Source organism: Oryzias latipes, chromosome 10 (genome assembly GCF_002234675.1).
Source record: "Oryzias latipes chromosome 10, ASM223467v1".
Lineage (NCBI taxonomy): Eukaryota > Metazoa > Chordata > Actinopteri > Beloniformes > Adrianichthyidae > Oryzias > Oryzias latipes.
In genome coordinates this window covers 18,307,139-18,332,795 of record NC_019868.2, presented here as the reverse complement: position 1 = coordinate 18,332,795, position 25,657 = coordinate 18,307,139, and the positions used below count along the sequence as shown (strand labels likewise).

The following is a 25,657-nucleotide window of genomic DNA, read 5'->3' as shown; positions in this document are numbered from 1 at the left end:
TTACGTGATTCTTCTACACCGTCAAAAAATAAAAAAATAAAATCAGACAAAAAATCATGACTAGAAGATAACCAAACAGACGAATAAATAAAATCTGATGGTGGAGGCAGAACAACTCCAGTACGCCCTCTAGTGTCAAGATAAAAAAGCACACGTTAAAAACTACATTTCCCACACTGAGGGACTCCCGCTCGCTTGTTTGACGTCACGGACAGCTCCCCGGATGCGGCTATGACTGAAAATACAAGGCAAAAAAAGAACGAAAGCTAAGTGGCGGTAAGTCACAAAGTCCTTCAGATATTGGTGTTACTGAAAGAGTTTTACATTTAAGGTATTTATATTGATAAATCATATTTTTTTGCATAATCGGCCTTGTGGTATTGAGCCGGAACAAGTTCTGTTAAGTTTGCGCTTCGTAAATTCATTTTCAACTTGTTTGCTAATTAGCTAGCGTCAGGCAACGAAACCGCTAGTTCCTTAGCTTAATGCTAGTCACGGGAGGAACACCTAGTTATTTTCTGTTTAACTTGAATCATTTAACGCAAGCATAGATTTCATTTAGCCTCATATTTTTGTTTATTTAGCAGCTGACTATAATTAACTTTTTAAGTGGCAATTCTTGAACAGTGAGTGAGGGTAGCATCGTAGGGGTAAATAGCGGTCCGCCGATTAGCTAGGACTTACGTTGCGGCAGCTAACTTTGACGCTAACTCACTTTAATTAGCACATATGTTCTAAATGTTGGTACGAATGTAAAAATTGGTATTTTACATTCTTAAAAAGTAAACTTGTCTCACCGAGAAATGCCACAATTTATATCATTTTCTAGAAGTCTTGGTATTTGGTCTGTTATTTTTGTTTCCACTACTTATATTGTATCCACCTCCTCCCGTTTTGTTTAGGTGCTGCAGCCCTAGTGGTCGTTGGCAGGATGCAGACCATTAAGTGTGTGGTTGTGGGTGACGGGGCAGTTGGTAAAACCTGCTTACTCATCTCTTACACAACCAATGCCTTCCCAGAAGAATACATTCCAACAGTGTTTGACAATTACAGCGCTCAGATGAGCGTAGACGGTCGCACCGTCAGCCTCAACCTATGGGACACGGCGGGGCAGGAGGAGTACGACCGGCTGCGCACTCTCTCCTATCCCCAGACCAACGTTTTTATCATTTGCTTCTCCATTAGCAGCCCATCCTCCCACGCTAATGTCCGGCACAAGTGGCACCCTGAGGTGTGCCACCACTGCCCCAATGTGCCTATACTGCTGGTGGGCACAAAGAAAGACCTTAGAAGTGATACGGAGACGGTTAAGAAGCTAAAGGAACAGAGTCTGGCCCCTACCACCCACCAGCAGGGCAATGCCCTAGCCAAGCAGATCGGAGCTGTAAAGTACATGGAGTGCTCTGCATTGCAGCAGGATGGCGTCAGGGAGGTGTTTGCCGAAGCCGTCAGGGCCGTTTTGTATCCTGCCACGAAAAAGAATCCCAAGAAGTGTGTGCTCTTGTAAGAACTGCTTCCCAGATGTGGACTATAGAGAAGAAGGATGAAGATCCACTCATGTAGAGGAGGGCTGAAGAGAAAAGGTTAAGCATTGGCTTGGCCCCATACCACTGTTAGTTTTTAGCTCCTTTCAACCCTACACGTCTGCTGCAGGATCTTCACCGCGTTGCCATCGTCGTCAAAACAACTTGCACGAGGACAACTAACCATATCTCTTCGATTTTTCCGCATTTTTAACATTTGATATTTACACAGTTCCAATTTTACACCTGCTCTTCATTCATAGCTCCTCTGCTTTGCCTTAATAAATGGTGTTCGCTGTTGCGACAAAGCCATAACATCCAGAACAGCCGACCCAGCTAGCTTCCCCGTCTGACTGGAGAGAGGAGATCTACCTTTGTTCAGGTGGAGAGCCAATGACTACCTCATATTCTCACCAAGATTGCATCTCATGACTCTCAAGCCAAATTTACACCAGGATGCCTCAGCATGCCAAGTTAAACATTGCCAAGTAGGTTTGGAAGATGGTAATAATTCCAAGGACGTTTGGTCCTGTGACAACGTGATGGCTCCAGGTTTTGATTCCCTTGCAGCGGTTCCAACGGTGGTGTGTTCAGTGATGTCTAAAAAGCCCCACTCATTTGCCCTCTTTGGAGGTTTTTGCGGCCTTCCCTAATTGTTTAATAGTTCTAAAGTGGCACAGGATTCCTCACACCCATAGTGTAGTGACACCAGACTGTAACACAACTCCTAGTGTCATCCTCTGGACTCAAACCGAGTGCCATTAGTAACACACCTAAAAATTTCTCTTTGAGGTAAAGTAAAGGAGGCTATTTAGTCTAAAAGTGAATTTACTCTGTAAATGATTTTTTTTAATCCTGAAATGTTTTAACTTACACTTGTAATGGCCAAAGTTGAATATATTTTTTGTAATAGTTTATCTGTAAAATGTATGTGTGCTGTCATTGATTATCACCTATGATGAACTAGAACTTCATGTTCCTATTGTCGGTTGTCTTAAGGTCCCCACAGACCTCTGCGGAATGGATTTGTAGTGCCTAATACAATAGTATGTTTTCAATATGTGTTTTTTTTTTTTGCTTTACTTTTCCGGTTAGCTGACTGTTGCTTCAAGTTTAGAACGCAGCGTCAAAGCAGCATTTTTAAGCACAAACTCGTGTAGAATTTGTTAGAAGCCTCTCATTGGTCTGGTGGATTATCGAAACCAAAGACCCACAAGTGCTCCTGTGTCAAACCCAAAGGTTTTCACCACTGTGCTTTAAGCACCGCGAAGAATTTTGAATTCAGATCCAACCAATCTATTTTTGTAATTTCTTATTTTGACACATTTCCTTCCAGTAAATGTTCTCAGCTCAAAGCCTTTTGTGTGTGTGTGTGTATGAAGCGCAGGTGCTAAACTGACATCTTGCCTGGCAAGTCTGTGTGCATTTGCAAAGCTCGCAGGCCCACGGCTCTTCACAGATTGTGGTTTACATGTCATGCTTTGCATTTTTGCAGCAAAGGCAAAGCACAAGTGCAACTCGCAGCAAAGCAAAAGGCCAGTGTTGGTTGTGCCTCGTCATTTCAGTTGTTTTTTGTGTGTAATGAACAGTTTCTTGCGCCTGACTACAGTTGCCGGCAATAATGACAGCAGTCTGTCCTGGTAATTTCTGCTGCACTCCCGTGTGTGGCGACTAAACCTGTGTTGTAGAAGCGCAGCAGAAGCACAAAGGTTGTGTCTCATAAATAAGCGGCGTAGCGAGGGGGGGAGGAGCTGCCAAAAGATGAGAGATTTTCCGGATGGGTGCACAGAGGGTCGAATGTATGTGCATGACATGGATAAAGTCCTGAAGTTCTCTTTCTTTTCTTTTCTTTTTCTGCCGTGTTCTGGTTTCACTCCCACAGTGCTGTTGAAGGGGGAACACACACCTGTGGGCTCTCAGCCTCCTGGAGCTGTATGCTACCATGTGCATGGTACTACGCTTTTACACTGGGAACTTGATATGTAGAAATCTGTAATTGTTTTATAAATAACAAAAAGCCTATTTGTATAAATGAACTAACAGATGATTTTAAATTATACCAAATAAAATGGTTCATTTGACTACTTCCTTGTTGCCTGGGAGCTGAAGTTATCGACTGCACGTCGTTTGTTCTGGGTTACTATTGTTTGCAGCTCAGGAAACCACACCAAGTTCCTTTAGCAGACTCTGAAAGCTTCCTTCAGTTACCACCACTGAACACTAGATGGACACAAACCTCTAGCTTAAAAGGATTCTCACAGATTTCTCCAAGCCTGTCATTTGCCATCTCCTTTCCTCTTTGCTTTTGGAGTTAATGGTCTTAACCCATCTGGCGTTCAGAGCCATCATTCAGCTAAGCAGATGCCAACAAGTTTCAGGAGTTTGACACTCTCCCGCCGCCGCTGCTGCTCACTAAAGAATTTGTTTAGTCTTTATGTGTGGTGACTCCTGACAAATGACACATGTGCTGAACCCCACCAGAGGCTCATTAAGCCCTTCACAGTAGCCTTCCCTCTGATCTGTAAATCTTCAGCGAGGATCCGTCTGTAGGATTGTTTGCAGCTCCTCTTTGGATAGCTGGAGTTCCAGTGAAGTTTTCCTGGACCATGAAACCTGCAAACTCATCAAGACTGGGTTATGATTGCCTTAGGAGTGTGAGTTTAAAAAACAAAATCGACGTGAAAGAACCGAGAAGGCAGATTACAAACTCTTGGCTTAGTTAATGTGGTTAATTTTTAACAGGTACATTTCCATGCTCACATCCGTCAACTCCGAATCTCTATTTCTCCTTTGTAATTTATTTATCCGGTGCTTTCACAAATTATGTTTAAGGATGTCAATTTCTCAAATATTTATGTTTTAGCAAGCCAGGTAAAAGGCAACGTGAGGCTGTTGTCATAGAAACAGGACATTACGACAACCTGCATGCTTATGAGCATTTTATTTTTTTATTGACTTTAATAATTAATGCATACAAGAAGTGCTATTTAAAAACAAAAATGAAAGGACAAAGTATTTTTACAAAAAAATATTATTTATAGTATGCCAAATATTTTTCACTTTTACACTTTACTTCCTTGAATCTTAGAATTAAAACAAGTTTTTAAACTTTTTTAAGAAAAGAAACTAGTGAACAGGTGTTAGTATTTGTCAATCAAACATTCCTTTATATTTGAAAAAAATAAAAGATGCAAAATCTTTTTTTTTCATATGAAAATGAGAATGTCAGCTGGTGAGCTTGATGGCATAAAAAGCCACAGAGGACATCTGCAGATAATCACACTGTCAGTGACATTTTCTACAGTAAACAAAACCAGGCCGATGAGATGAACCTGCACCACATTGACAGGATGATAAAAGAGCAGATCGTTGCAGCATCCGACACATCATCATCCTCACTGCCTCAGATCAGGATTTCAACTTCTGGCTGCTTTTGTTTCAAACAAACCAGCTGATATTACCAAAGTTAGCTTTTTCAGAGAGTGATGCTCTCTGTGTAGTCGCACAGCTGCCATCGCCTTTGGTGAAATTCACTCAGCTCTCTGTTTCAAGGTAGGCTGACCAACAAATATCCTTCCCGTAAATCATCTGTGGAGCGAGTGGGAGGGATGGCCTCTGCTGGGACCTTTATCTCGGCCCTGTCTATTCCCTGGTTGCCCTCCTCCATCTCGGTGTGTTTGATGATGTTCTGGGTGAAGCCAGGGAGGCTGGGCAGTGCTGTTCTGTTGGAGAACCAAAGACGCTCTGCTCTTCATCGTGAAAGATGAAAAAAAAAAAAAGCCCCAATCTAAAAAGAAGGGCCTGCAGCGAGAGTGAGAAAGCTGCAGTTCTGCATTCCGATCAAGACTGTTCCAGCTAGAAAAGGGAGAAAATGAGATTGGAAAAAGAGCAGAGCAAAGAGGAGGCTGATGGTTGCTCTCAAAAAAAAAAAAGTCAGACGCAAAGACAGCATTAATAATAAAGAGGAATTGAGCTGAGCTTTTCTAAGGAAGAAGTGATGGATGATCAGACAGTGGACTGATGATGAAAATAAAATAAGGCTGCAGAAGACACCAAAACCCTGGTGTGAAGGTACAAACCTTTTTTTCTTTGACCTTGTGCTTTATTTACCAGTGTTTCTGCAAACTCAAACAAGCGCTTTTAGGCTTTGAACTATTACAAGAGTATAAAGGAAGAAGCCAGAGACCAAAAAGAAAAACGCACAGGCCTACTCAAGTATTCATTATGTTGGTATGCAGCCAGGAGCCTTGATACCGGTAAATGTGACTCATTCTAGTAACAATGTGAGAACAGTAAGTCCTCAAGTGGCCTCGCCACCTTCCTGGTCGTCCGTGAAGCCAAGTAAAAGATTAACCCAGCCTCATGAGATGTCTCAGGTTAGGATTTTTACCTTTTTTTTAGTTTTTTAATTGCTGCACGATGCTTCAGAATCCACAAGAGGCTGTTCACACGCTGCTTTTCAATCACGTCGGTGTCACCACAGAAGGGGAGAGGCCAGATGGCTGGAGGTGCCAGAGCAGAGAGACTGTGACACTCACACAGCTCCCAGCCCTGCACTGAAAGAGTGAGGGGGGGAAAAAAAAAAGAGCTGGGACGTTGAAGGGTGCTGTGGTGCATGCTGTACTTTAATGCTGGGTTAGTGAAGTCAAAGAGCTAGAGGTTTGTTTTGCTAATCCATGTTTTTCTAGGGATGGGTGGGAATAATAACAGACCACAAACTGAGAGGCTTTTGCCCTCCTCAGTTATGAGCTGTGGTTTGGGTTTTTATGCTCTGTCTGAGCTGTCATAACACTAAAACAACAACGCAGCATGAAAGCCAGGACTGTCAGATCTCAACACGTCTGCATTCATCTTCCGCCTTCATGCCTGTTTGTGGCTGTAACGATTCATTTGAACACCAATTCAATTCATTTCATAATTTGTGGTTGCTAATACGAGTCATAGTGGATGTGGGTTTATTTTGAACAATCTGATTCACTGACCCTAAATCGATCCAGGTCATCTTTAGCCAAAGATAAAGAGCGCAGGGGAAGTTTTCCAGATTCCTTGTATTTCTTTCAAGATAATTAAACATGTATAGAAACAGAGACGTAAACAAGAATGAATGGCAAATCCACTCACATTTTACTGTTGTTTTTCAACATCCAAATAATCCAAACGGAACATTATTGGAGCATTCTGCCACAGTGTATGGTCACATGTCTTTGTGTTTCCACACATTGGACTGGAATGACAGCTGGATCAGTTTTTGTTGCCATCACATGTTTGTTGTCATCTATAACGGAATCGAACGTTTTCATGTTATAGTTAAGTAAACCTACTGTCTCTTAATTTAAATGGTACCTTCCAATTTTGACACAATCAATTTTTTTCATTTTGAAATGATTTTTAATGGTATAGAAAGATTTGAATAACAACTTGCGTCAATGAAATTTATCTGTTTGGATCGTAGGAATATAAATTGATTCATCGATTAGTTTAATTAATAGTTACATCCCTGGGTGTCACCAGAAAATGCCAGCATGAGGAGCAGAACCTTTTCACATCTTGTCCATGGATTAGTGTCTAAAAGGTCACCTGGTATGAGAGAGCTAAAGTCAGGCTGCAGCCTCAGTGCACCTGTCCACAGTCATATTGATTCTTAACACCACTGTTGGATAGCAGTCACCTCTCAGCATCAGGACAAAGCGTCCCCGTTCTGCCTCCATAACTGCTCTCCTGCAGCACTCTTCCTGCTTTGATCTCACCCATCTCATCTTCAAGAGGCAGATTTTACCGTTCAGCTCATATCAAAGTAGATTGTGAAGCTTAACCAGGTGGAAAATACTCCCCGGAGAAGAGGGGGAGATTTTTTTTTCCGCTTTCTGGTCTATTTATTTCTAACCCCTTTTTTATGATCCATTCAAGACTCTTTTTGAGATACAGCTTTCCCCCCTTATAGCTTACTTTATAATTTCAAGATTTAAATTAAAATTTAAATGTATTCCTTTCATCCCGGGATAAATTGCAGAAAGTATGAGCTGTGGTTGTAGGATTCATTATAGATCAAGATTGAATTGAGAAAACTGTATTGTCTTTATGTATATATATATATATTTTTGTAGCTCAGACATTTCTGGAGTTTTGCGCAGTAAAGGCGTCACTGGTGTGGGATTGTTGTGCTTGTTTCTAAATCCTTAAATCTGGGGGCCTGACCTCAGAGCAGCATGGAAACTGAGTTTCAACACAAAGACAAAACCAAATACACAGATTTAAAGAGCTGTTATGCAGAGATGCACAACCTTTTTGCAAGTCCAAGTCAACTCAGTCGAAAGTATTTAAATGCAAGTAAAGTCTTTAGGAACTATTGTAAAAATTTGTATTTTATCATTACAATAGTAAATAAACTACTTATAAACAGCTTGTGGGGACACAATAACAATTAGTTTGTGCTCCTGCAATGCAACAACTTTGTAAAGAGAGCTTTTATTTTCAAACCTGGAGCTAAAAAAAAAGAATTTGAGTCACGATGGTCGTAATCCGCCTTCACCCCCCCCCCCCCCACACACACACACCCCCCACTAGGCTCTTTTCACCGGCCCTGATTGGCTGAGCAGCTTCTTTAGGCCTTTTGTTCTGCCCCTTCTTCCACTGCCAACCTGGTTGGACCTGCATGTGTGGCTTTTCTGTTGGTGTTATCAAATGTCATATCATTTCGTTCAGCTTCAGCTACGGATTTATGTATTAAATTTTCACAATTTTCTGGTAACAAATGTGCAAGCTACTGGGGAACACCACTGTTGCTTTCCCTCCACACTAACGTGGTTAAAAATCAGCGACCTCTTCGGCATTCTTTCCCAAGTAGCTTCCTAATGATGCTCGAGGAGTTAGGAGGGGATATATTAAAAACCCTAGGAGGAGTTAATATTTGTAGCTGCTACTAAAAGTGTTTTTTTTTATATTCTTTTTTTATAAAATTCAAGATGGCCACCTCTTCCTGAGTTCAAAGGTCAATGAAACTTCAGTTCTGGTTGACCTGAAGATTGCTTGAAAAAAAACGTGTTTTCCCATGTTGTGGCAAAACGTGAATATCACCAAATTTCACATCCCATAATCATTTCAAAACTTCTTCTAGATACACTTAACACATGTCTTTTAGTTTTGCTGGTGGACTTTGAAATATCCATTTCTGAGCCCCATAAGAGATTTTAGCCTCATTAGTGTTTTTGATGGTTTCACCTGCCGTGATGTCATCATTTTTTTCCTGTGTGGGGGGAAGGGGGTTTACTATATCAAAAATTCCTTTTCACGAGGTACTAGGTGTGTGCTAATTTTGGGATGTGGCAGGAAAAAAGTTTTGCTCAAAGGCACAGTAAGAAAGAAGAATTGTGAAAAACAATACGGTCCTTGCAGCCCACGACTGCGGGACCGAATAAATGTGTAAACATTGTTCACAAGTCCCAAGTCTGTTTGGTCGAGTCTCATATATCTGCACGTGGGACTTCTGTGCGACTCAAGTCTCCATCTCTGCTGTTATGCTTGGAGCAACAACGTCTACATCTCATTGTTGATAAGAATCAGTAGCGGGTGCTCCATCTGTGATGGTCATTAGTGTCTGCTTCAGCTCCTGTTAGGTTGCCAGTGAGAACGACACACGAAAATTTCCCAGAGAAAGCTATTCTTCAGGGAGTAGGCAAACAGAACCCTTGTTTTTCCCTTCGATGCTTCTCTTTGAGCTCTTCTTTTATTTCTTCATCCTTAAATTGTTCCTTTATCTCAGACGAAGCCTTGGAGGGATGAATGCACTTATTCCTGGCTTAGTTTATAGTTGTAGACAGTTGTTCTGTTTTTTTTCTTTCTTTCTTGATCTCTTTTCTGGTATGGCATTCAGACTGGGGTTAGTAATTTTTTTCTTCATTTCTTTTTGAACCAGGATTATTTTCAAAAAGATGTCAGGCAATTCAAAAGAAATATCAAAACTAAGCTCCTCACCTTTGACAATGTTTCTGATGACACTGATGAGCGATCTTTTTTTAGCAGATAAAAGTTCTCTTTAAACTCAAACAAGGAAAATGTGTAAGAACTTATTTATTACACGTATTAAATGTATTTCTTTAAAGTGATAATTGGTTGTGTCTAAGTTGTGCTACAGTGTAAAATTGTAACAAAAACAATGTCAACAGGATTAAAACATTTCAGTAAGGTGAGATATTACATCTATGAATAAACATTTTTTTGTTTTATAGAGAAATATGCACGAAATAATCATATTTAGCCGATGACGTCTTGTGTTCTTGGGATGAACTCTGACCATAGATTAAAAAAATGATGATGATGATGGTTAGAGGCCTAGAATGCAAAGATGAGTTTAGTCCCACTCCAGTTATTTTTGATCAATTTTAAGATGTTCCCAGTGATCTTTTAATTGTGATTAGACTGTTTTTAGGCAAAATATAAAAACATGTGTCGTTTTCCAGGACATATTTTCTACAGAGCAGCAGTAGTTCATTGGAAACTCGCCTCTGAATTGTGGATGGTACCAATGGCGTAAAGTAAGTCAACCCCCACTTCCCATTATCCATCTGATTACACGCTCTCCCACTAGCTTACAGCCCCTCACACCCCCAACCTAACATTACTGGTGCAACAAAAATGGAGAGCAGCATTGGAGCCATCCAGCTGCACAGTTCTGAGACAGATTATGGCAGTTAAGGCAAGAAAAACAAAGACGTACATGGATCTAATTGTCTGAAAGTGGATCCATCAGAATGGAACTGAGAAAAAAAGCCTTGTGGCCAGCTGAGTGTATTTTCTATGCCACAGCCAGAAATCTTTTTAAGCTGCATTTTTTCATCTGTTCCTGATTCACCCCAATTGAATAAAGAAATACTCAGAACTGTAATTTTTCTTTATATGTGTTCTCCATCTTTAGAAAAATACCCCGAGAATATATTAAATACACCAAAAACATGATTTTTATTGAAGTGGGACTTTAAAGGCCTGTTCACACCGGGACGAATTTCGCCGGCGATTTTCGCCGACGTTTAACGCCTCGTGACTAAACAAAGGGCACCAATGAGAGTGTGCACACCGACCCGAAAAAACGCCACGCGTCAAAGCGTCAAAAAAAAAAAAAACGCCTCGGGTTCGTTTTTTTTTTTTTTCGACGCGTCGCGTCGAAATCTATTCGACCAATGAGAATGCCGCTTTTGCACACGTGTCTGGAGCTTCTGAAGTTACAGTAAAACACAACTTGGGGGCGCTCAAACACAAAACTTCCTTGCTGAGCACACATACCAGCGAAGAAGATAGACGTCAAGTAGCGTCTACACTGCCGCGAAGAAATAATGACGGACATTCTAAAATATCCCCGAACCAAGCACCAGTTGGAGCTACTGGTGCTTGAAATATTCATGTTTTCTTTGTTTGATTCTGACAAGCGCGTAAATACTTGCTCTCTTCTTCTGAGCGAAAAGCGACTTTAAGAAGCGTAAAGTTGCGCAGCGCCACCTTGTGTACAGAAGTATTTCTGTTTACATTAAGCGCCATCTAATGTCAGGGAATGAAATTGCATGTTCGCTCGGCTCATCGTCAGCGAAAATCGCCTGGGTGTGAACACAAAAAACGTGGCGAAAAACGCTGGCGAATAACGCCTGGCGAATATTCGTCCCGGTGTGTACGGGCCTTAAAGGTGAAAATACCATTGTCATTAGCTAAGAAGAAGTCAAGGCCTAATTTATACAAGTGAGGCAGATCTTCCTTATTGAAGTTGCGCAAAAGCTTCACTTATATTTTTTGACATATGACTTTAAAAAGATGTCATTTTTTTCTTTAAAATATTTTTGGGGAAATGGTGGAATCATCGCCCCATAGGCTCCAGAAGGGAAAGTTGATCCTGGTTATTAGCACTAAAGCAAAAGGCAGGTTTTAAATGGAACAATGGAAGGTCAGCACAGTTAAGCAGCTGAAATACTCCATCAAGCCGGGGGAGGAATGCAATTCACTTGGACAGCAGAAGGAGGTGACATAAATGAAGAAAAAAATATGTGAGACGGATAAACAACATTGTTTTACAGCTCAATCTCGTCCTGAAGATCTCAGCAGTCATCTTCAGCTCCACCACTCTCTAGAGTCTATGTCTTTATTGATCACAAAACCTATTAGTTTATATTCTATATAGTTAGCGGCTTTTATGTAAAATCTGTAAATAAAATCTCAGATTGTATGCATGCCTTTTTCCTCACTGTGTCCGTTGTGTGCGCAGTTAACGCTCTAGAGCTTCAATCAATGCTTTTACAGCATGTGATGTAGTGAGACGAACAGCTTCTCTGTGACCATGGGAACAGGAAATGAGCCAAATCACAGGCTACGGCAATCTGCAGGATGACACGTAGACACTTGCATCCTCAGGAGTGTAACCGATGAGGAGAAGAGGAGGTGAAAGGTAACGTGGAAAGAGATCTGAGATAAGACTTATCGCACTGCCACTTCATACATTTGTGAGCACATCTGAGTCTTTGACAAGGATGTTGAATTTGGTGAAAGTCATGCTTGGCTGTGCTCATTGTACTCTCACCTGGTCTATCTGATGTGCGGTCAGCTGAACACAAGGAAGCTGAATCATCCAAAGCTTAGTGATTTGAATTTAGAGCCTCTTGATGGCTTTGAAAGCGAGCTATGAGCTGTACTTGGAACAGACTCCCTTTGGGGCTCCTGAACTAAGGAGTAATAAAATCTACCTTCGCCCCTCAACAACTATCTGAAGTGGGTTTGACTCATGCTTCCTCCGTTAGTGCCATAATAAAGGTCAGGTTGAACCTAATTACATGCAATGCTCACTATTCAACCAGGAGCATAGAGGGCCATGGAGCTCTCAAAAGGCTTTCCACATGTGCCAATTATTACAGCATGAGCTGCCACAAGCTGCCTTAAAAAAGATCCGCTGTAAATACATGAAAGGAAGAAGCAGCTGAGGCCTGCTCAGGTGCAGACGAGCTCATTTTGGATGCATCGCTGCTCACTGACGTCCAGGCAACCTTTAGGCCAGCCATGTTTTTCCCCTCACTGTCCATGCAGCTTTCATTAAGGTTTGTTTGTTCTTATAGGTTCAATTTGGTCTGCTTGTTTGACACAAATCACACTAAAATGAACCAGATTTGCTCTGAATTAAACATGTGGGCAGACTGGGGCTCAGAGTCTGAATGCAAGACTTAAAAATAAGGACGGTCGAAAAGAAAATTTGTTGACAGTTCGGGTTAACTTGGATTCCTGTCAGACAGAGACATGCTGACCTTCTTGTTCAACATGCCTTATGTTGTTCTGCTAAAGGAAACTTCCAAAGAACGTTACCTTAAATGGAGCTGATATTTGACTGCAGTCACTGCGCTTTGAGCTTTTCTTTTATGTGTAATCACAGCAACAAACATCTTTTTTTAAAGCAGAAGCATCTTGCTGATTTCAAAAATCCATGCTGACATGCTATCCATGTTGAAAAGGAAACAGATGCTTAGAAGAAGAGAAAACTGAAAAAAACATGTAAGTTTGGTAGTTTCCCCCTCAGATTGGTTAGGATTGATAATGTAGAATGACACGTTTCAAAGACCTCAAGAACACACACTCAGCCTCAGTCTTTGGTTTGAAAGAGAGGCTTCATGGTGGTTAGGGCTCTCATCACAGCAAGGCTGGTGTAACCCTTGTGCTATCCTGGGCACTTTACCATTGGGAGTTGGGTCATCTAGACCCACTAGACAGTGCTCTGAACTTTTTTTCTTCAATGATTTGTGAACCTCACTGGTGTCCATGGATTACATGAAATCTTTCCACCTTTATCCACCTTTGTCATGGTAGGAAGAACATGTCAATGTAAGGGTGGGGTCATCTAAGATAGCACAAGGGTTAAATCCTTGCTGGTTCCTTAAGTTAGCATGTTCTCCTTCTGCGTGCCTATGACCTCTGACTTCCATTGTCCAAAAAAAATGCTTCATGGGGTAATTATCGTATTTAAATTGTCCCTAGATGTGTCTATGAATTCCAACATGTGATAGAAAAATAAACTAAAAATAAAATCAATAAAGAAATCCAAAACTAATTCAGGCTTTAACCAAAGCCAGGGGACATGTGAGGGGTTTTCAGCAGAATCTGATTGTTTGATTTATGCCACTACCCTGTAGGACTAAATTTGTTCAGATGTTTTGAAGTACTCATGAGTGGTTGAGACTGAGCAGGGCAACACATGTGTCAATGTGAACCAGCACATGTGAGCAGGAGCACAAAGGGCAGGAGGCAAAGGCAGGACAGGCTGCTAGCTGACTGTGAGCACAACATTATGCTTCTCTGTGCTGTAAAAAGCCCTGTTTGACCAGATTACCCTGGAGCCTGACACTGGCTTGTTTCAAACCTCTGACTCAGACCTTAATGAAGCTTAAGTCTCTGGAAAGCTGCTTGCTGGTGACAAAACGAAATGAACTGATTTCAATGAAAGTGCAAATTAAATAGTCTGATTGATGAATCTAAAAGGGGTACTTTAGCCTGTAATTTGCTGCTATGATGAGCAGCTTCATCTGCACCAATACTGACTTCCTGCATCAGTATCTGACTAAACAGACGGATACATTTTTTAGAATATGAAATAAAGAAAGAAACCTAATACAGAGAAAACCCATTAAACTTTAGATTCAGATTATAATACAATATTAGTTGTCTTAGAAATGCAGGTTCAAGCAAACACTTCCAATGATAAGTCTATGTAAACGCGCATATATTTGGGCTTAAAACTGTCATGTTTACACGTCACTACGCAACTTTATACAACCTTTTTCGGGTTCCAACGCGCGTCCATTTGAACGTGCGTTGAAAATGAAACCAGTTGAATTTTGACCAATCAGGGACATGGTAGTGACATCATGGAGTCCTTTTGAATTCACGGAAGTGCCAATCGTTGGAGGAGAAACTAATTTAAAAAAACTAATAAATTAATAATTAGTGCTAGGCTGAATTTATATGACACCAAGTCACTCTTATGTCAGAACAGAGCTGTGAAAGAATAACCCTGTAGACCCAATTTTTCACATGCTTGTCTGTGTACACCAGCTCTTGCCTCACAGCAAGAAGGTTCAAGTCCTAGCTGTGGGACCCGAAACAGAAGAATGGGGGACCTTTCTGTGTGGATGTTATCCCCATGCATGCGGGGTCTCCAGCTTCCACCCACCACCAAAAAACATGCTTCAGAGGTTAATTGGTTAATCTAAATTGTCCCAAGGTGTGAATGTGAGTGTGTGATCTGTTTCCCTGTGACAGACTGGTGACCTGTCCAGGATGTCCTCTGCCTTCGCCCACTAGTGGATAGGCTCCAGCAGCCCCATGACCCCACCTGCAAATTTAGATCCACATGCACAAGATCTGATAGTGAAAAAAGAGGACCAGTTCAATAACAAGAATTATTTTTAGAATAATAACAATGAGCCAGAACTTGTTTCCTGCCTTTTGCCATTAGGCAGTTACTGACTCCAGCAACCCCTGACCTTGCATGGTTTGCAGCACAAAATGGACAAATGCATATTTAAGGTAGTCAAGACGCCACAAAATAAGCAGATCATTAAGCACAGGGCGTCTACTCTCACCAACACATTGCCATTTAAGCCCAACGAGAAAGACAAAACTGCAAATGTAAACTCGTTTCATGTTTTCAAATAGAGTTTACTGAAAAGAAATTTTTCCAAAGTCTGTGTTTTGTATTTTTTGTGTGTGTGATCTTCCAAAATTGACAAATACAAAGTGAAAACCTTTTATCTGCTGTTCTGAAACTGAGGTCACCTTGTCCTTGCTTAGCTTTTCACACTCAGACACTGTGACTTGTAGCTCCACAAAAGAGAACACCCTGAAATAACAACAACAATAATAAAAATAATAATAATGCCTTTTCTCAAGACATTGTGAAATTGTCAAAGCAGAAAATAATTAAAAGTAATGCATGAAAGGTTTAATTTATTGAGGACTCTTTTCTCTGCTGACATAAATCAGTCTGCTGTCAAAAATGAATCAAAGTTTCAGATTTTCCAAAAGTTCAGGAAAAATCAACAGACAGAAAAGCATTTTATAAGAATATTTCTGTTGCAGTCAAGAAAAGTCTTTAATCAAGAGAAGAAAAAACAATGCTTAACAGAGGTGTAACACATTTATAAAGAGTTTCCTAAAGGGTGATTGTACTTACTTTACAATAAGGTTCCAATAGTCAAGAGTAGTCAATGGTTAGGTTATGCTTTGAAAGCCTTTAATAAGGGTCATACTAAAATGTTAAGTAAAATCCTATTTATCTTTTGCTTCCTCACTCCAAACAACCAAGGTAAAAGATTACTTCAGACATCATTAAGGATTTACTTATATTACCAAATCAATGGCGAGCAATTAACATCACCCAGTGAGGGCCCTTGGGCAAACATGTTGTTGATGCATACATAACCCTATTGTAAAAGCTTTTATTGAGGCTTTTTAATGCATTTAGTGAAGTTAAGTAATAAACTGGCTGGCTGCTAACTAATGCATTAAATAATACACTTAGTAATGCAAAATAATGCAAAGAAGTAGCTGTTAACACATTATTTAATGGTTAATTAATGCTTAATTATGCATGCACTAATATTAAAAAAGCAACTTTTGCTATAAAGTGTTGCAGAAAATCCAAATGAAAGCAGAAACTTGCAGAAATGAAGTTTGGCTTATTTAGCCTGTTCAAATGAAAGCAAGACAATTTTCTTTTTGACTGAGTTTAACTAAATGTATGTTTTAAGTTACTGTTTAAGTTAAACAGTTTCCCTGACAATCATAATAGAGGGTAAAGGAAAGTTGAAGCATATAACTACAGTACATAGAGTATTATGTTTAATGTATTCAGCAGAAACCTTGGAGATTCCAGGACTAAGAAGACCTGTAGGGCGAAGTGTTTCAGATAGGGCTTAAATGCAGGTTAGTGCTCGCTTTTTTTTTTTTCTGTGAGTGTTTCACTCAACCTCCAGGGCCCATCATGCACTGGTCTCTGCGAGACTTCCTGTCACTGACAGAGATGACTGTAATTATACGCTCGGCACTAATTCTTTCCAATACCAAAATAGATTTGTGATTCACCAGCCCACGCTGTGTCCACACTTGCAAACAAACACATTCACTCTGCACGGAGCAACACAGGGAGCTACATGCACACCTCTCTAGTAATCAACTCTGATGGAGCTGAATTAATAACCAATTCTGCCAGCCTGTATTTTCAGTCAGGAATTAAAAAGTAATGAGCATCTCTGAAGGCAACTGCCTCGTGCAAAGAGATAAAACGAGTGGGGATACTTTATGCTTTAGGTCAAAACCATCTAAGAGAACAACCCAGATGAATAAAAAAGTAAAACATCTGAAATGTGAACAATGACCGATGTTTTGGGTTTTGCTTGAACGTGAGCGGTATTTTTAAGCCTTTCTTCTGGTTACAGGGTGGCATACCAAGTAGAAAGTCGATTCAATCCTGCAGTTCTTCAATCAATAACTGAGGCAGAAGGGCGGGCATGTTGGCTTCTCTCCATTTCAACTCTGGTTTACCATGCAGGGGAGGAAGACAAGCCCTTCATTCTTTTTCTTGTTGGAAAGACAAATCCAAGGCATTCCTCAAGGCAATCTCATATTGCACCCATTTCCTGTCTGCTTTAGAGATAAACCACGTGTTCATAGCCTGGGGGGGAGGCACGATATACTGCATGTCAGAGTGTTGGGCCTTGGTGGGTACAAGAAAGACTGGTTTGAGGATGATAAATGACAACCACAGAGAGTTGTTGCCCTCAGGGGCTCCATGACATTTGGACACTTGCTGATGTGTAAATTCACCCCCCAAATGACAGCCCTTTGGTCATTACTAATGAAGAGCTGTAGCTTGTGTCAGAGTTTCTGAATGTAAAACATGCGTGTACACCTGTGGTACAAGCTTAGACTAAGCTTTTTTTATATTGTAAGAGATTTTTGTAGTAAGACAAATTGTCCTTTTGCCTCTACGCCTCTTTTAAATGTCACTGACTATAAACAAAATACCAAATGAGAGACATTTTTTTTTAAATAAAGAGAAAAGGGGTTTTTGACTCTGTGTTTTTGTTCCACTCTGTATAAAGAAATACTTAAAAAATGCAATTGTAAGCTTATTTTCTTTATACATTTGCTCCATCATCAACAAAAGGCCACAAGAACATGTTAAAAACACAATTTTCATCAGACTAAGGTCAACAAACAAGCAGGGTAAACACATCAGTTAATTGGTAGAACACAATCCATAAGGTTATTGCATTGCTGACAATTTAATGGTCACTCATAAAAACACCCAAACTCTTTTTGTGCTCAAATCCTGTCAAGTATATTAAAAAAAAAAAAACGTAAAAATTGTTGTCATCGGTCTAAAATTTCATAACTTCATAAAACATCTTTGGAAGTATTTTAGAGGTAAATCTGTGAGGACTCATTCCTCCAGGATGGTTCTATGGCAGAAAAAGTTTTTAAAAATGTCATCAGGATTTGCTTTTTAGCAAATGGAAGAGTCAGAATACCTCTTGGGTAAAAGGCTAAACATTTTCCAGTTGCCATTGCTATTTATTTGCCGGTGTGAACAAAGACCAACTCAGCTGTGTCATTAGCATCCCAGTTGTAACCTTATGAATTGCACCTCAGTGCAGTTTAAATGTGCTTCAATCTGGAAGTGTTTCTGCATGGATGCAAACTCTTGGATGTGAACTTTTACTGCAATTGGTAAAAAATAAAAAGATCTCCTCTGAAATTCAAGAGTGCTGTGCAGTAGATGATGAATTTTTTTTCAGGAATTGTACAGAATTCCTGCAGGAATACTGTACAATTCTCTTACAGTATTCTCTATACTGTACAATACTCTTACAGTATTCCTGCAGGAATACTGTAAGATTCATTAAAGAAATTCAGATGGGAATCCTTTATTTCACTAATCATTGGATTGAGACAGTGCGGGATAAAAAACGTATCGGAACAGACAAGAACCGGAACCAACCAACAGGAGAGATGAAAAAAAAGTAAAGACTGAGCCATTTTGGGTTTTTTTTGTAATATGCCAACAATGTAGCACATTAAAAAAATAAATACATTACCCACAAGGCTCCAGTTCCTCTCACCATAGTTTGAAGTGCAGCTATGGAAGGAGCTGCTGTCCATGCCGAGTTTGATGCAGGGAAAGTTAATACCAAGTTCAAAGAGCATGTAGGAAAGTCAGATGTATTAAAGAAGTATTAAAGGTGAGTGCGACTGTAATACCAGGTCTATCCAGCTTTTGAAAACATTAGGAGTGGGCTAAAGAGTAACCCCTGTAGAGCAAACTCAGGAAAGTCATCCAAACATCTTTTTGTACATCAAACTGAAATTGCCATCAGATGTATAGTCTTGTCCGGCTGAAAAAATAGCTCACTCCAGAAAATATAGATGCAGTATTGGTCCTACACAGAAGCATATACACTAGACTTATGTGAAAGTATATTAGATGATAATGGTTTGTGTGATCATTAAAAAACTGTTCACTAAATAAGTAAAATGGAGCTTTAAGTTTGGGGGTCTCATTGTGTGAACTATGTCAAATCTAGAAACAGGGATTCGGCAGCTATTCTAAAACAGGATGGGAACAGATAAAATAACATGTAATGTATTTCATAGCAACAGAATAAAATATAAGGGAGCGGTAGAGAAGCAGGAGTGGGAGTCATACTACCAGGAGCGGGATGGGACAGGATTACGCTCTTTGCGAGTGGGGCAGGACAGGAGTGAAAATTTGCTGTCTCAAACACTGACAGCATAGATGTGGTCTGTTTTACCACCCACTGAAAAGACTTTATTTGGTACAAAACTGGTTCCTGAAGCCTTTTCACAACACATCTGTCAGCCTTAAGAGCCACTTTCCAGCTTTCCTCATTGCTCCTTCTCTGCATGCTTGGTTACAGCTGAGGAAGGAGGAAGCTGGCCAGGACAAGTTGATGGGAAGTGTAAGTGAGCCGTCAATCTCGCCAAAAGGTGCTGGGACGAAAACTCTGATGAGTGGGCGTTGGACAGGTAGTGAGAGGAGTTTTGGTGATTAAATGTCATCTAAAAAGACAAACCCCTTGATTGAGAAGTTGAGGAAGGGCAAGTTCGTGTGGAATTGAAGTAGTGGAGCTTGGTAAAGGATTTTGTGAGCATACATGTGTGTTTGTGTGTTTTTAGGAAAAGGTGAGTAGGGGGAGCACTCAGACAGGAGCACCTCCCAGGCAAGTGGTTAAGGGCGAAAGCAGTTGGTGTTTCTGCGTGGATATGTCAGGCTTTTCAGGACCTGCTGCGGGGAAAAAGGTAATGAGGGCAGAGCTAGCATGGAGATGTTTGTTTATGGGGCAGCAGGAAACATCTAATTAATGTCACCCCAGAGGCCCTGGGGAGGTCTGACCTTCTGTTCAAAGCCTCCACCACCTCACCCTTCCTGAGCTTCCAGCAGCATAGCTTGAATTATTGATAAAAGGAATAAGTAAAAGAATAGGGGAGTGAATTTAGAATTTCTGCTTCTCATTGACATGTGAATGCGGTTTACATTTCTGTGGGCTAACAGGAAGTACAGAAATGAGACAAACACCCCAAAGACAGTCACGTCCAAAGCCTGCAGGGAGAAATGGATCTTAAATGACACTGGTTCCTCAGAGACTTGGAGATAAAGGTGATGGGAGAGCAACAGGGACGTGATGAGGAAACTGGTATCTGCTATGGAAGGATGAGTCGCTGACCGGAGAGGAGAGGAAAAACGAGAGCCAGATGGGATTTGTCCCAACATTAAGGAATGTGTCCATGCGAAATGCAGCGCATAGCTCCTACACCCAAAGGGGAGTGAAAATGAGGCCAGTGAGGGGAGTGCTTTGATTTCTAAATTGGGATACTTCTCTCAAATTTTACAGCTGGGACTCCCCCATAGGAAACAGATGGAGGTACTACAGCCAGAAGCTGGGTGGATGTTACAGTCCCATCGGGCTGGCTGTGGAGCAGGCAGGCGCCATTCCAGCCATGGCACGCATAAAATCAACTGAGGATTCAAAAGGTCATGGCTGGCTGATGGGTAAAATGAAGGACAAGTTGAAAGCTTAAAATTAAACCCAACGTTGAAGTCCAGAAGTTCAGACAAACCTTGAGGTATCCCAGAAGGAAATAGCTGTAGTCACACGCAAGCTTTAAAAATATTCACATCAGTCCAAGCTGCTGTATTATCTGCTGCTGATCGCATATTTATTTAAAATAAAGACGGAACCCACAGCTAACAGGGTTTAAAATGAATAGTTGAAGCCGTGGTCACATGGATCTGTACAGGTGCTGCAGGTTTTTTGGTTGCCCGGGCCTGTGGAGCATCTAAAGCTCACACAAAAAATGTGATTTGTGATTTGGGCATCCAGTTTTTCATGTTTAGTGGATGTACAGATGTGATCAGAGGTCCTGTGGTGTGTTTTGACCATGGCAGCGCAATGTTTTCAATGTTTTCAACTTTGGTGAAAAAGATGCGTGATGTGATGACATTGTGACCAACATTCTCCTCCTGAACTTTTTGATATTTTTCTTATTTGCAACTAGACAACAACAAAAAGATTGTCTAATCTTATTCTTATTTTTATTTGTTACCTTCTTGGATTAATGCTGGACAGCAAGTCATCAAACTGGGTCACAGAGGTAAGGAAATACCACTGAAACTTCAGACGAAGCTCCTGCAGGAGATGGTGAAGCTCACCGTACCGGGAGACTTTCCAAATGATCAAATAAATCCAGACATGGAGACGTGATCACTGATGCTTTTGTAGAGATCTTCACAGTAAATAAATCTGATATCTTAACATTATCTGTGTCTTCCATGCATTCTACATGAGATATACTGTAAATGCTTCCATGTAACAATGAGGCTAAAAACTGTGGACAGTAGTTCCACCCACATGCATCTGAGCGTCAATTTAATGAACATAATTGATGTGCGTCAAAAAAACAGGTGGCAAATCATGTTCTGTATAAACGTTTAGTGAAGTGTGGTTGCATATTAAGGGGAGCACAGGTGTATCTTTCAGTTCCCTTGAGGCTCGTACGACCACCTTGAGGGACGGCATGAAAGTGTGATTGTTGTACGGGTGGTAATGGTATCATGAAGTATTTTTAAGGATAATGTAAGTTGCACCCACATATGATGATGATGATGATGTTGTACAGTGCCCTTACATCCACACTCGTTAGTAAGGTGCTAGGTTTGCTCATTTTCGTCCGCAGACAGCCTGTATCCACTCGTGAGGGCTGTTGTGACTGAGTCTTTATCACTCACAGGCGATCTGATGTCTCAAAGTTGCATGCTGATGCTTCTATAAGGCTGATGGAGACCGACCCTGTCTGAGGATTCACCTACCAATCAAAATGATCTTTATTCTGGAACCATACTCGTCTCATCCCTCAAGAACTGACCTGGGTAATGTCAGGACTGCAGCACAGTGATCTGACCAAATTATGGAAGATAGATAATGTTAAGTACATCTCATACTACTTGTTATTTTCTCACATATCCAGTTTGCTCTTCAATTCTAATGAAATGCTTCCATCAAAGTTACACCAGCATCTTTTTATGTTAGTGATGCTGTTTTAAGTGATGCCACTGTAATTATTATTTTTAAGTAAAACAGGTTATAATGTCAGCCCTGCCACTGATGGATTAATGAGCGCAAACCGTTCTGTTGTTCTGCATTAAAACTCAGAATTCAGACAAACGTTAGTATAGCAGTGCAGGATGGAAAAGAGAGTGCAACAAAAAGGCAGAAACTCCGGAAGCAAACAGTTTTTTTTCAGGAGCACTCATAAATGTAGGAAGTGTCCTCAGGCTGGTTTTTGAGCAGAATGGAAATGCTAAACCTACAGGTGATGAGTGGAGGGATGATGAGGGTGTTTCGATATGATGTTAAACAGAGGACTCAACAAAGAGCAACAAGAGCTCACAAGTACAAACAGACACAAGAGAAAAGAAGAGAGATGCTGGACACTGACACAAAAAAGGCTCTATTTTAAAGGAAGAAACAAATGCGAGAACACAAATCTATCTAATTTAGCATTCCATATAAATCTGCATCAAAGCCCAACAGCATGTTACATTTGGATCAGTACAGAAAGTACAAAAATGCCCAGATGTGACCTATTTTTGTGTACATTTTCACATAATACAATAAAAAATGAAGACTTTATAAATAACTGAGAAACCAAAGTTTTTTTGATGAGGAGCTTTTTGTCTTTAACTCATTCCATTTGATTCTGATTTATGGATATTAAAAAAAAAAAACATTCTGCACTTTTAGACCATCCAAAACAAAGATGTCTGGTGAAAAAGATATTTTTCTTTTAATCTGCAATCTTTGACTTGCAAAGAGCCAGTTCCTTACTGGACCACCTGTGAGAGCCACATTTTAGTTTAGAAATGGCAAAAAGGTTTTTTTATACTAAAAATGGCAAACCAAGAGAATTTTATTATTTGGTTTAAAAAATAGAAATAAAATGACAAAAAAACAGTTTACAAGATTGTCAGTTTTTTTTTATTTGGGAAAATAAATCTGTTAAATAATGAGTCCTTTGCCCTAGGCTTTATTTTGCACATGTAATTCTTAAGTGGCTCTCTGGTTCTCAGATGCAGCAGTAATAAACAACATGGTGGTTGCCTGAGTTACCATCAAATTTGATTTGCACTCAGACTTTCAGACCAGAAAAACTCCAACCCTTAATTTGAAAGACTAATTATTCTTTGGTGATTAGCTACCGCTTTTGCTTTTTATTCCCTCTTCTCATAATCCCAGCTCACCAGCGCACCTACGCGCTGTTTTAGCCGAGTCATTAACGGAATAACTTCCCAAGAGAGCCGGAGTTACCTAAAATCAAAGAAAACAAATATCAGCTTGTTTCATGCATCAGCCGCTAGGGCTCCTGGGGATGGCGGAGTATGAATTCAGGAGACAGCTTCTGCCACTAATGTATTTTTGATCACTTGTGTAGGAGCTCCACTCTCTTCTATCCAGACCAGAAAAACATAAAGCCAACTCTTTAATATAAAGACAATATTTGGACACAGTATTTTGATTCCTCTCTTTTAAAAACAGCAAGAAGAAGACAAATATAGAAGGACACAGATACGTCCACCATATCTGTTGAAATGTTGTCGACTCAGTTATGTCTCACAGATTCTGAACTGTTGCACACTTCCACACACCCAGGGTGCTGTTGGGTCAAGGAACAAATCAAGAGAAGGACTGCTGTCAGATGTTCATTTACATGCACTAAACTCAGCATGAAGGCGGCCAATCTGACCCCATTAGCATCGAATGCCACCAACTCTGCACACAAACAAATCAAAGCTCTGCAAAAAGGCTGTCTGTCTTGGAGTTATGTAAACTCATTCTTTGTTTGACAAGTCAAAGGCAATTTCAATACAGAGTCCCATTCCTCCATCTGTAAACACAAACATTCACCTTGTGAGTTTGCTCAGGTTTTCTCATCTCCAGCTCAGCTGAAACAAAGAAAGCAAGATCTGGAAGGAGTGTTGCAGAGAAGCAGACTGGGGAAATGATGTGACGACAGAGAAAGGAAAGATGTCAGAGTGAGTTGGAGTGTTTGCATGAGCAACAACGGTCAGTGAGCCCAATGTGACAGTCTGCATTTCGTCTTCCCCCCGTTGAGAGCGAGTGATGGCTGCTTTGATCCGACACAGGACTCCACATGTTTTCATTTCCCAGCGACAAATCCCCACTAAGACAGAAGACGGTCCCTCAAACCTTCTGACCAACAAACGCAGCGACAGAAGAAGACCTGATAGAAAAAGTTCAACAGTGCAGGTTTTGTCTACTTACTTACTTTTGTCTACCCTTTCCAAAACAGTATAATAAAAATATAAAAGTACATTCATTTACATAATTCCATTCAAAAATGTAAACTTTCATAGAATATAGATTTAGGGGACACTTTTTAATTTTTTTCAAGTATTTATTTGTTTGTTTTCTACAAACATTTGGGTTCCAGTTCATGAATTTCACAAAAACAGAAACTCAGAACATTAGAATACTGTGGAGAAATCAGCCCAAATTTTGCTGTTCATGAAATTTTTAAACTGAATTTCATCAACTATTCATCCACATAAACTTATAGCACAAGCACAGGTTCCCCAAATGTCATAAACTTGGTTCAGTACGGTTCAATATAGTGAAGACTTCAGAGTTGACAACTAGCCAGAAGACCATCATTGATCCCCTCCATAGTCTGGTTAAGCCACAAAAGTTCCAAGCTATGGAGGCTAGCTGTTCACAGAGCACTGTGTCCAGGCAGAATTAGGAAAGTCTAAAGGAAGGGCGAAACGTGGCAGGAGAAGACACAGCAGCAAAAGAGACGGCAGTGGGCTTCAGCCGATTATCAAAAGGACAAGATTCAGGAACCCGGCAAACATCCAGATATAGCAGAATAAGGCGAAAGTAGAGCTTCAAAAACCACTACATTCTGACACATTCTGGAAATGGACTTCAACTGTCGGCTTGCTACGATCAAATCACTTCTGAGCCTGGACCAACAGAGGAAATGTCTCAACTGGCCCAAAGAAAAGGACTGGACTGTTGGCCAGAGGTCAATGAAATGAAAAGTGTGCCTTGTAATTGGGAATCAAGGTCCAAGGGTTTGGAGAAAACCTGGTGACGAGCTGAATCCAAGCTGCTTAAGGTCCAGTGTGAGATCTCAGCCTGTCATGATTTGGACTGCAATGTCCAGCACTGGTGATGGATGGTAAACTCTGCTTTCTTCAGTCCAAAATCACTGCAACAGTCTACCAGAATGTTCAAGATGATATTTTTTGCTGATGATCTGGATGGAGATGCAGATTTCATCTTTCAGCAGGACCTAGGCCCCTATCCATGCTATTGAAGTATTGAAGATGAACATATCGTTTTGAAAATATTTTGATAGATTTGATGTGATCATAATCTCTGCCTTGATCTTTTTGCTAAAACTGAGAAGTAAACGGTGATTTCTCCACAGTTCTCTAATTTTCTGAAATACTGTTTTTGTAGGTTTTATAAGCTGGAGGCCCCATTTATGTAAAAATGAACAAATACTTAAAATCA

At 40.5% G+C, this 25,657-nt stretch overlaps 1 protein-coding gene across 2 annotated transcripts; it reads left to right on the top strand.

Annotated features, from left to right (window-relative positions):
• Nucleotides 1–159: 159 nt before the first annotated feature.
• Nucleotides 160–3,607, top strand: LOC101170353 (rho-related GTP-binding protein RhoG). Of its 2 annotated transcripts, none has more exons than XM_004073356.4 (2): nt 160–276; nt 903–3,607. In XM_004073356.4, exon 2 carries the CDS (start codon nt 932–934, stop codon nt 1,505–1,507), a length of 576 nt encoding a protein of 191 aa, XP_004073404.1. In that variant the 5' UTR covers nt 160–276; nt 903–931; the 3' UTR covers nt 1,508–3,607. The 2 variants fall into 2 exon arrangements, with proteins under 2 accessions (XP_004073404.1, XP_004073405.1); XM_004073357.4 differs by having other exon boundaries at nt 230–331.
• Nucleotides 3,608–25,657: the final 22,050 nt, after the last annotated feature.

Excerpts from the sequence above, each read along its gene's own strand:
- LOC101170353 (XM_004073356.4), top strand. The coding sequence starts at position 932 with ATGCAGACCATTAAGTGTGTGGTTGTGGGTGACGGGGCAGTTGGTAAA.